The 12,030-nt window shown below is 40.9% G+C and overlaps 1 protein-coding gene across 1 annotated transcript in view; it reads left to right on the forward strand.

The window, feature by feature from the left end:
• The window catches only part of LOC146003441 (synaptotagmin-15-like), a 311,110-nt gene that overhangs the window by 230,328 nt on the left and 68,752 nt on the right, over positions 1-12,030 (forward strand). Inside the window, exon 5 of the mRNA XM_083141723.1 lies at positions 6,645-6,773. Within this exon, the coding sequence (XP_082997849.1) occupies positions 6,645-6,773 (129 nt within the window). The remainder of the gene's footprint in view (positions 1-6,644; positions 6,774-12,030) is intronic.

A 12,030-nucleotide genomic window follows, 5' to 3' on the forward strand; every position in this document is an offset into this window, starting at 1 on the left:
TCGGCTCGGACACTACTTGCTATAAGGGAAGAAAGACAATTGCGCAACTACAGACATTATACTGGTTATGTAGGACTTTCTGTAGAATACTTCTACATTATTAAAATTGTCTGAACTTTTTATGAGTGAAAAACAGTTGTTTGACACTCGACAAATAGGAACCCCTTGATTGTTGAATGGTTTCTCCTATTACAGTGTCACTAATGTTTCACATAATTAGAATAGAGGGGGAATTTTCTATACTCTTTACATTCTGGAAGAAAGGTTCATCAATGACTGCAATACGAAACCAACCATATAAGGGGCATTTAGATCTCCACCCGCATTGCAAGGTATGTGATCCCTTTTCGCCACCACTGAGCAGAAGAATAAAAAACTTTGTTTTCTTTCTCCAACATCAGGGGTTTTCTGCAACTTATGTCAATTCTGCCACTCAATGGCTTAGTGTTAATTAATATTATGTAAATAGGAAAATCCACTTCACAGCAGAATCATTGCTAGATTTTTGGGGCAAAAGATTGCCTAAAGTACTTTTAACCCAAAACACTCAAGAAATTAAGTACATTATTATTTACGAAATTCTGTCAATCGGAATTTGAACTTGTAACTTGTAATTGTCTTGAACATAAATACACAGTGCTGTGACCGTACAACAGACAACTTTCACAGTGTGCAGAGGACATCAAGGCCAAAAAATTCGATCCTACGAGCCGTTGAAAATGGCATTTTTTATCCCACATGTATGCAACCTCATTTAAAAGCTTCTTGGTTGCCACTGGCATTTATTTTTACTGTCGAATATGATCTAAAAGCGAAAATACACAATAGAAACAATATTCTGCCAGCAGACATACTGTCAGGGTGAAGTCACTCAGCCGTTCCCTTCAGGTAATTTATTTACAGGGTTCGCACTGACTCCAAAGTCCTGGACAAGTGGAGGAGTTAGGAAAACAAGGCTGGGACTGAGGTCATTGGAAACAAATTATTATTTTTTAATAAAAACTATCAAAACCTGGAAAAGTGAGGGGAATTAAATTATTTTTGTTTGGTAGAATTTGTAGCCGGGAATACGTTTCGTTTTATCTTTCCAATAATCTTCCTTTTTGGGTAATATTGCTTACAAAAAAGTTATTTCATTTTATTTTTCATTTATTTTCAAAAATGTTCAACGAACGTTATTCATTTGATTAACTTGCAAAGTTGAAGTATTTTTTAGCATGTTAAATCATTACACAGTCATGTAATAATACCTGGAAAAGTCAGGGACTTTTTCACTTTAAACTGCAAATCCCCAGTCCCGATTAGCCGTCATGTGCATAAAGTGGGTTTAAAGACAAAACATTACATACAGTGGCGTACCAAGGATGCACCCCATATGCGACAGTTCTGTGTGTTTACCGCCCCATCGAGAGTGAAGTGCGCCTCATCTGTCCACAGAATATACCAAGGCCACATGTCGTCCACAGCCACCTTCGCCAGAAACCGAGGAGCGAAATCGACGCGTAGAGGCGGATCTTACGGCTTTAACTGATGAACCACATGGATCTTGTAGGGGTACCACTGTAAAATGGATCGTAGCACTTTGTGAACCGTCGACCATGGCAGGGACAATGAACGTGCCATAGCTCGCACCCTAGTCGCAGAATATCGGGAACAAGAGGCTCTATCTGCCACTGCAACAGCCACTTCGGTGACAACATCTTCTGCAGTCGGCCGGCGGCCCCTTCCTGCTGCAACACCCAGATCTCCAGTCTCTTCAAATATCTTCATCATCTTTCTTACCCTATGCGTCGCCATGGGCTCCTTTCGAAGTCCTTTCGCATGACGATAACCTCGCGGTGCAGCTGCACTATTACTACTGCCATTGTGATAAAACAACTTCACCAGCAATGCACGTTCTTTCTTATTTAATGGCATGGTGAACATTCTGAACTTTTGTTCAGCACTCATGTCACGTTAAGTGATTTAGCCGAGTTTTTCATTAGAAAGACATTGTTAGTGGCTGGAAGTTGCGAGAAAATAATCTCTCGTTTATTGCAAGATTGCAAGTTAAAGGCAAATTCATAACCAATTGGAGCAGTTTACGTCATTATTACAACCCAATGGAAGTACAGCGCCACATTTGAACCTGATGGCGGAAAATTTAACTACTTTTTTTTCCATCCTCTTCCCATGGTCTGCACAGTAGATTCATCAAATTTCAGAGTTCTGCGATGCCTCAAACAGGCTACAGAGGACTCTGAGTTTGGTAACTTCAATTCTGGCCACCCGGTATATTAGCACAACTAGTACCAGAAGGAGTACCAGCACTCTTAATGCCTTTTATAGTATGTATTGAAATAATTAGAAACTTAATTCGTCCTATAAACTCTATCTGTACGACTAGCAGCAAACATAATAGTTGGGCATTTAATATTATCAATAATTGGAAATACAGGAACAATATTAGAAATTATTGGACTTTCAATATTAATTTTAGCACAAATTCTATTAATTATTATTGAAACCGCCGTAGCATTTATTCAATCTTATGTATTTGCATTATTGATTGCTATTTATTCTAGAGAATCTATAAAACCAATGTCAACAAATGAAAATCACCCATACCACCTAGAAGATCAAAGCCCATGACCAGAAACAGGTGCCATTACAGCAATAATATTAACCACAGGCATAATTAGATGATTTCATCAACAAAATATATTATTATTAATAATAGGAAAAACATCCATAATTCTCACAATAATTCAATGATGGCGAGATATTTCACGAGAGAGGACATATCAAGGACTACATACAAATCAAGTTATACTCATAATATCCCTACGATGAGGTATAATTCAATTTATTGTTTCAGAAGAATTATACCATGTAACAAAAATTTGTTTAAGTGAAATGTCTTCCGATGCAGTTTACTACAAAACACTAGAAAAACACAATTTTACATGTGGGAAATTATTTTTAAGGAAATGACAACGATTTTCTATTTTTTTTAGTAAATGCATGTATTTGGGACAGTGACAACTGGTTTACACTGATAAACAAGTTTGAACACATGTCAAAATGGAGTGAAGAAATATAGAAAAAGGGCTACAGTACATGAAGACCTGTACATCCCATGTAAAGATAATAAGCTCTCTAAAAATGTGTTGTTTTCCTACTTTTCCTACTGAGATGTCCATCAGCTTCTCTGATCAGTCCCCAGATGTAATCGCCTAGCATCCGCTCACTATACTGTCCGTGGTACCTTCTTTCAAACAATTGTAAGTCCTGATGGAACCTTTCGCCCTGTTCCTCTGAGTATGCACCCATATGGGATTTGAAGACATCTAGATGTGAGTGGAGTACATGCACCTTTAGAGACATTCTGCATCTCATTGCTTTGTAGTTATTCAGAAGACCCTGTACTCCATCTCTGTAATTTTCCACCCTGTGATTACCCAGGAAACCATGCACTATGTCCCTGAAGCTATACCAGGTATTTCTTTCAACAAGTCGAAGCTTTCTGATGAAGTCGTCAGCGTTAAGAAGTTTCTTCACTTGAGGGCCCACAAAAATTCCACCCTTTATCTTAGCCTCGGATAGTTTGGGGAAAACAGTCTGGAGATACTTGAAAGCTTCCACATTTGTGTGTAATAATCTTTTCACAAATTGCTTGATGAGACCAAGCTTAATATGCAGGGGAGCCATTAGGATCTTTTCCTGCTTAAGAAGGGATTCCCACTTCATGTTTTTCTGACCAATCTCAAACTCCGTCCTTAATGGCCACTCAACAGTCTCAAAATGTCTACCTGTATCCCTGCTATCACAAAGGCAGAGAAAGCAAGGATACTTTGTGTTTCCCCCTTGTAAGCCTATCAAAAATGCAATCATTTTAAAGTCACCAATTACCTCCCACTGATGTTCAGCATAGCTTACCACCTGCAGAAGATGATGAACACTGGAGTAATCTTCCTTTAGATGAATCGAATGAGCGATTGGAATTGATGGCCACTCATTTTCATTGTGAAGGAGGACAGCTTTAAGACTCCTGCAGGAGCTGTCAATGAAGAGTCACCAGTCCCTTGGGTTATATTCAAACCCTATTTCTTTGAAAAGGCCATCCACACTGTGGCAATAGCATATTGTTTCTGTGAGAGTGAAGTATTGTGAGAAAATTTCATGACGCTTCCTCTGGAGGGATATCTTGAAGGTTTTATTCAATAGATTCCACTGCTTTAATCGCGATGTTAAAATTTCTGCATTGGATTTATTAGTCCTAGATCCCTGATTAAGTCATTTAACTCGTTTTGCCTTCACATGAAAGAATTCATGAGTCAAGGTTATGATGTGAGTGACATTTAATGGTGTGCAATCATGAATAAATCAACAATACCCAAAAGGAAGCGCACTCTGCCAGTAATACGGTAAATGTAGCCCTATCTTCAGCCATGTAAAGATAATAAGCTCTCTAAAAATGTGTTGTTTTCCTACTTTTCCTACTGAGATGTCCATCAGCTTCTCTGATCAGTCCCCAGATGTAATCGCCTAGCATCCGCTCACTATACTGTCCGTGGTACCTTCTTTCAAACAATTGTAAGTCCTGATGGAACCTTTCGCCCTGTTCCTCTGAGTATGCACCCATATGGGATTTGAAGACATCTAGATGTGAGTGGAGTACATGCACCTTTAGAGACATTCTGCATCTCATTGCTTTGTAGTTATTCAGAAGACCCTGTACTCCATCTCTGTAATTTTCCACCCTGTGATTACCCAGGAAACCATGCACTATGTCCCTGAAGCTATACCAGGTATTTCTTTCAACAAGTCGAAGCTTTCTGATGAAGTCGTCAGCGTTAAGAAGTTTCTTCACTTGAGGGCCCACAAAAATTCCACCCTTTATCTTAGCCTCGGATAGTTTGGGGAAAACAGTCTGGAGATACTTGAAAGCTTCCACATTTGTGTGTAATAATCTTTTCACAAATTGCTTGATGAGACCAAGCTTAATATGCAGGGGAGCCATTAGGATCTTTTCCTGCTTAAGAAGGGATTCCCACTTCATGTTTTTCTGACCAATCTCAAACTCCGTCCTTAATGGCCACTCAACAGTCTCAAAATGTCTACCTGTATCCCTGCTATCACAAAGGCAGAGAAAGCAAGGATACTTTGTGTTTCCCCCTTGTAAGCCTATCAAAAATGCAATCATTTTAAAGTCACCAATTACCTCCCACTGATGTTCAGCATAGCTTACCACCTGCAGAAGATGATGAACACTGGAGTAATCTTCCTTTAGATGAATCGAATGAGCGATTGGAATTGATGGCCACTCATTTTCATTGTGAAGGAGGACAGCTTTAAGACTCCTGCAGGAGCTGTCAATGAAGAGTCACCAGTCCCTTGGGTTATATTCAAACCCTATTTCTTTGAAAAGGCCATCCACACTGTGGCAATAGCATATTGTTTCTGTGAGAGTGAAGTATTGTGAGAAAATTTCATGACGCTTCCTCTGGAGGGATATCTTGAAGGTTTTATTCAATAGATTCCACTGCTTTAATCGCGATGTTAAAATTTCTGCATTGGATTTATTAGTCCTAGATCCCTGATTAAGTCATTTAACTCATTTTGCCTTCACATGAAAGAATTCATGAGTCAAGGTTATGATGTGAGTGACATTTAATGGTGTGCAATCATGAATAAATCAACAATACCCAAAAGGAAGCGCACTCTGCCAGTAATACGGTAAATGTAGCCCTATCTTCAGCCATGTAAAGATAATAAGCTCTCTAAAAATGTGTTGTTTTCCTACTTTTCCTACTGAGATGTCCATCAGCTTCTCTGATCAGTCCCCAGATGTAATCGCCTAGCATCCGCTCACTATACTGTCCGTGGTACCTTCTTTCAAACAATTGTAAGTCCTGATGGAACCTTTCGCCCTGTTCCTCTGAGTATGCACCCATATGGGATTTGAAGACATCTAGATGTGAGTGGAGTACATGCACCTTTAGAGACATTCTGCATCTCATTGCTTTGTAGTTATTCAGAAGACCCTGTACTCCATCTCTGTAATTTTCCACCCTGTGATTACCCAGGAAACCATGCACTATGTCCCTGAAGCTATACCAGGTATTTCTTTCAACAAGTCGAAGCTTTCTGATGAAGTCGTCAGCGTTAAGAAGTTTCTTCACTTGAGGGCCCACAAGTTTAAAACTGCACAACGGACGCTAGAAAACATGGCGTCTCTTCACACAGAATGTAAGATAGCCTATCAAGCAGTATGTTGAAATCTAACTTAAAATAGGAAGAATCAATGCCATACTTACCAAAATTGAATGTTCAAAGGTGGCTTGACAAGGCCAAAAACAGTGTAGAGGCAAAATCGAAAACTTTTTTCACAAAAATTTAAAAATTTCGTAGATAAAAGAAGGTCGGACTACTGCGTCCACGACTCGATTCAAACTGGCATATAGACGTTCGTGGCCAGCTGGCAGCATTAATCAGTGAGAAACCGAAAGTTCCCATTTGACCCTCCGTCCCCGTTTTCAACGACTCTCGTCTAGTTTCCTGATTTCAATCAACTAATAAAATAGCTACCCAAGTATTGCCTGCAATTGGATTTCATAACTTCATGTTTACGTTCAATCATATTTAACTTGTCTCGCCTTCAGGAGTTCTACCGGGACCTGGAGCGATCGGTGGAGACGACGCCGCAGCAGAGCGAGCTCCTCATCGCCCTGTGCTACAACGACAACCTGGAGAGGCTCACAGTCACAGTGTTCGCGGGCAGGTCAATTAAGGTAAGCACAGTTATTGGAGATCTATACAGGGTGCCAAGGGGATAAATGTTTTAATTCGCACACGCGCGCGCGGGAAAAAAGGTGATGAGTTGAAAAAGTTGATTTTGCAGGAGAAGGAAGAAACATCAGTATCGATTAGGTTGCTTAAGTTAGGTTAGGAATAAATGAATAATTTGATTTATTTTACCTCGCATTTCTGCCATTTTTGGCTAATTAAAAAGGTTAGGATGAATGGAGACAAGATGAAATCAAGGGACAAACACATATGGACAGGACACAACACAAGTCCGACATATATGTAGAGCATTGTACTGGCCATGGGTTCGGACGCCAGAGCTTCGTTAGTCTGCAAAATGCAGACTAATACTACGTGGAAGTGAGGTTGACATTTGGGTGTCTTGTAGGTTAGGTTTGAGTTATAATTAAGATATGTGCTACACATATTTACTAGTTATGGGGCTCACTTCAATCAACCAAAAAATGGACAGAACTCATGTTGGTCAAAATTGAACTTACTCCCCCCCACAGACACACACATCACATATATATGTGTGAGTAAAAGATAATTCTTTATTTATTGTCATAATTAATATATTATTGAATATAGCTATATAAAGAAATGAATTGGTTTCATAAGCAAGAAGGGGTGTGCATTTAAGAAGAGCTAGTCCAATTTGTAAACATCCGATCCATTTACCTAATCTAGCATATTATTATTTGTTTTCCTTCATGGATTCAATTATTTAGGCAGTTACTTCAGTTATATCAGTTATTGTAATGAATCATGAGTAGCTTTATTATTTTAATTTGTGATAGCTTATTATACTTATCACTTGTTCACTTATTTAACTTACCAAAATTTACTTATTCTTATTTCCAAATATAGTGGACGTGGAAGTTCGGAATGGAGGCAGGGGGGCACGCCCCCTCCCCCAGGAAAATGAATGTCCAAAAGAAGTCTATATTTTACCCATAATTTCATTTCAGTCACAGTAATTTATGTTAATTATTATAAGGGGGAAAATATGCCTCCTTTGTCCGCACTTGAAAAAGAATACCTTGCTTGCCCCTCCCTGGGAAAAATCCTGCGGACGTACATGATATTGGATTTGTTTTTTGAGCACAAATAAATACTACTAGGTGGATTTCACGTCAACCTTCAGAGCAGCATAATAGCTATTCTCGACATAAAATTGTGAATACACCACTGCTTGTAAATTATGCTTTACTTTTAGTCGTTATTTTGAAATGTAACTAGAGGCACGTCCTGACGGTTAATTATAGTAGTGGTATCAGCCCGGTTCACAAACCGAAAATGGGGCTCGGTGGGGCTCGCCTTAATGGATTTCTCTCGTAAGGCATGAGCCCCATTTTCTGGCAGTGTTGCCAGCTCCTTACTCGAAAAAATCACCAAGGTTTTTTTTGGGGTCTAACCTAGCCTAAAGCAAGGAGCTGGCAATCTTGCTTGAGGCTCGCCTTAATGGTTTGCTCTTGTAAGGCATAAGCCCTATTTTCTCGCAGTGTTGCCAACATCTTACTCGAAAAAATCACCAAGGTTTTTTTTTGGGTCTAACCTAGCCTCAAACAAGGAGCTGGCAACCTTGCTTGAGGCTTGCCTTACAGTGCATAAAGCAAGGAGCTGGCAACCTTGCTTGAGGCTTGCCTTACAGTGCATAAAGCAAGGTTGCCAACCTACTGGTACTTTTGCCATGGCTTTTTACAAAAAAGAGAGAGGAGAGAGAGAGAGAGGGAAGAGTTAAACAACCGACAGCTGCCAACACCCACCTACAGCTTTTTTTTCTTGGTCTAACCTAACCTAAAGCAAGGAGCTGGCAACCTTACTTAAGGCTTGCCTTACAGTGCATAAAGCAAGGTTGCCAACCTACTGGTATTTTTGCCATAGCCTTTTACAAAAAAGAGAGAGGAGAGAGAGAGGGAAGAGTTAAACAACCGACAGCTGCCAACACCTACCTACAGCTTTTTTTTTTGGTCTAACCTAACCTAAAGCAAGGAGCTGGCAACTTTGCTTGAGGCTTGCCTTACAGTGCATAAAGCAATTTTTGCCAACCTACACACACTAAACAAGGAGAGCCGGCAACAAACACGCACTGCCGTAAAAAAGAGAGAGATGGGTGGATGGTAATATAGTATGTGTGTGCGTGTGTGCGTATAATATGTAGCATTATTAACTAGAGTGTGTTGGCAACCCACTTACAACTAAAAAAAAAATAGAGATGCCAACTTTGCTGTAAGATGAAGAGAGAGAGAGATTTATGGCTGGCAACAGTGGTGAGCGAATGCATCTTATTGTAAATTTTTTCCAAGTCCCAAAAAAAAAAAGAGAGAGGCCAATGTTTATATATCGTGACTTTTGTAAACCTCTCTCGGGGGAACGATGTGCCACACACGCGCGCGCGCGTATGTATTGTGACGCAAACAAACAAACAAAATAATAATTGTTGTTTTTTAGGATACCTGGCCCCTATAACCTCGCCAGGGTGCGTGGTGCCCAGCCAAAAAAGTAAAAGTTTTCTAACGGCTGCGGTTATCTACAACCGCACCTCTGTAGAGTTTCACGTGTTTTGTTTTTTTTCTCAAACTTCCATGAAACTCTACAGAGGACCTCCGTAATGCATGCAACGTGTGCTAACGACTCTAGTGTTATTTTGATGTTGTAATATTTTTGGATATAGAGTTTTATTGTGAGATATAGATAAAAATAATTATGTTTATTATAATATTTTCTTGATGAAGATGGAGAATATATGTGTGTGTGTTACAAATAAAGTTGCATGCTTTTTTTCTAGTGTGTGTGTATGTGTTTTTGATGTTTCGACAGCATCTGAAACGATAAAAAAAGAAAGAATTTTATTGTTAATTTTCTTGTGTAAAAACAACAACAAATTTTTTTGTGCAAATTTTCTTATTTGTCTCTCGTGCTATAGTGCAAAAAAAAAGATATTGTAACTGATAACTAATGAAATTGATATTTGTAACTGATCTGAACTAGTGAAATTCGTATTGTGCTATTGTAACTGATTGTGCTAGTACAAAAAATTTCTTATTGTGCAAGAAAAGATGTTAAAAAACTTGTTAAAACTGCTCTGTGACCCTCTCGTTCTTCACGTCGTAGGCGAAGGACTTCTCTTCAATCAGGATGACACTGCATAGGGTATCCTCGGGCAAGGCATCGTGGAACTCGCAGACGACCTTGATGTTGGTTCGATCGTTGACCACCACCTGCTTTCTCTTAGATGTGTTGATGACGGTCATGGGTCTCCGTGCTTTGAATTCGCTGGGCGTGTAGTACATGTCCACGCTTCCCTCGGTCACGCGTTTGTAAGCCGAGAACGCTTCGTAAAGTTTGAGGTAATCGTTTTTGGTCACATCGAGGTTGTAATTCTCGCGCGGGAACACTTCGTTCCTACCGTTCTTCAGATAAACGTTCTTGATCTTACAGTCGTCGAACTTGCTGGAATCTTTTTCCTGATTCTTGTCCCTCCCGGTCTGAAAGAGCACTACGACGAAATCTGGCATATCGAACTGTATGTTGTTGAACTGCGTCGTCACGTCGAATTCCATGTGACTTCCCGATGCCACCTTCTGTACGCACTGGTAACCGTGAAAGTGAATCGGCACCTGCGGACTTTTCAAGATCTCCGCTTTGTACTTGAGGGCGTAGTTCGTTTCATATTCCACCACCGGCATTCTCAATTCCATGCTCCGGATGACGCATTTCGCTGCTTCGGGTAAAGTGTTGGCTATCGGCGTGGTGCCGTCCGGACCCAAAGTAGCGTATCGCATCAGTGCGTTGTTGTCGTTGGCCGCTCTTCGAAACGTGATCCTCAGTCCTCCCTTCCACATGATCTCTTGTAGTCCGAGAAGAAACCAGGCAGCAGACGCATGGGAAAGAGCACCGTGTGACTTCTCGTCGATATTTTGGTCCCGGCTTCGAATCCCCCGGCCTGGTAGTACGCTGCGTTCGTTTTGGATAATTTCAACGTTCCCACTGCCGTCGACGTGATGCCTGGATAATCTATTCTGTCGATGACGGTGTTGTGTTTCCTCACCTCCACCTGCGAGAACAGGTGAGGCACGAAGTTGTCCACGAGTATCAAGTTTGCTGCTGCGGGAAACGCGTCTCCGCTTTCCTTCTTCACCACGTCGAATTGAAGGTAGAGGTCCGCTCTGTGAGGATGAACGAACCCATCGCCTACGTCCACGTCGTACTCGATCTCCCTGTTCGCTTCGTTGAGATTGGCGAACGTACGACGGTTGGGAGGGAAAGATTGCAATTCGTAACTTTCGATTTGCTCCATTTTACATGTATGGTTATTTATTATACGTTGATCTCCACGATGGCCGTCGTAGTGGCACCTGCGAAATCCACCACGTCTCCTTTCTCGTTCGTCACCACCAACTCTATGTCGTCTATGCGGTTGCGACATACCGGAAAATAGATCGGCGAAGAGGGCGTGTAGATGATCGGTTCCATGAACTCGGAACTTGGTTTGAAAGTGGCTATGATTCCCGTCTGCTTGTGACTTCCTAATAATTTGTCCGAAGATTTCGTGATCATACCTTCCGCCACGTTGCAGTGTATGTTCAGAGTCTCTATGGCCAAGAATTTAGGAATGTTGGTTGCTACGTGCTTGATGCCAGCTTCGAGTTTGGTGTCGTTCTCGAAACCTAAAAGTTCTCCCATGGTGCCCAGGTCCACGGTCTCCGTCGCGGATAGGATTTCCACTCTGTGCGTGACCGAATTTTGAGAAAGGTATGTGCCTTTGGGTAATTGAGCTTGCAAAGTGGAAAGATTGTATTGTCCTGGCGTGACGACGATGTGTTCGCTTCCGACGCTAATTTTGTTGTTGTGCTGCGTGACGTTAGGTATGAGGTACATGCTGTAGAATGCACGCAGAGCCACGGATTTAGGATAGACGATGTCGTCGTGCAGCGTGAGTTTCAAGATCGAAGATTCGCTCGTAAGATGGAACACGCCCATCCTAGTGATGCTGTTTGAGGTTCCACAATGCTTTCTGGAAATCCTCGATCGTAGGGTTATTTATTTTAGAGAGAAACGCGAGCATGGAGAGGCAGAGATGACCGCAGTTCACGTCTCCGAAATTTTGAATGCGTTCGTCGTTGTAGTATATAGAGGTTTTGCTCGTTTTCAGATAATGAATTAAATTTGTAGGTGGAACACCTCCGAAAGAATCGAAAACGAATGCTTTATCATCATTTTTGTGGTAACATATCC

Source organism: Lepisma saccharinum, chromosome 20 (genome assembly GCF_977018435.1).
Source record: "Lepisma saccharinum chromosome 20, izLepSacc3.1, whole genome shotgun sequence".
Classification (NCBI taxonomy): Eukaryota; Metazoa; Arthropoda; class Insecta; order Zygentoma; family Lepismatidae; genus Lepisma; species Lepisma saccharinum.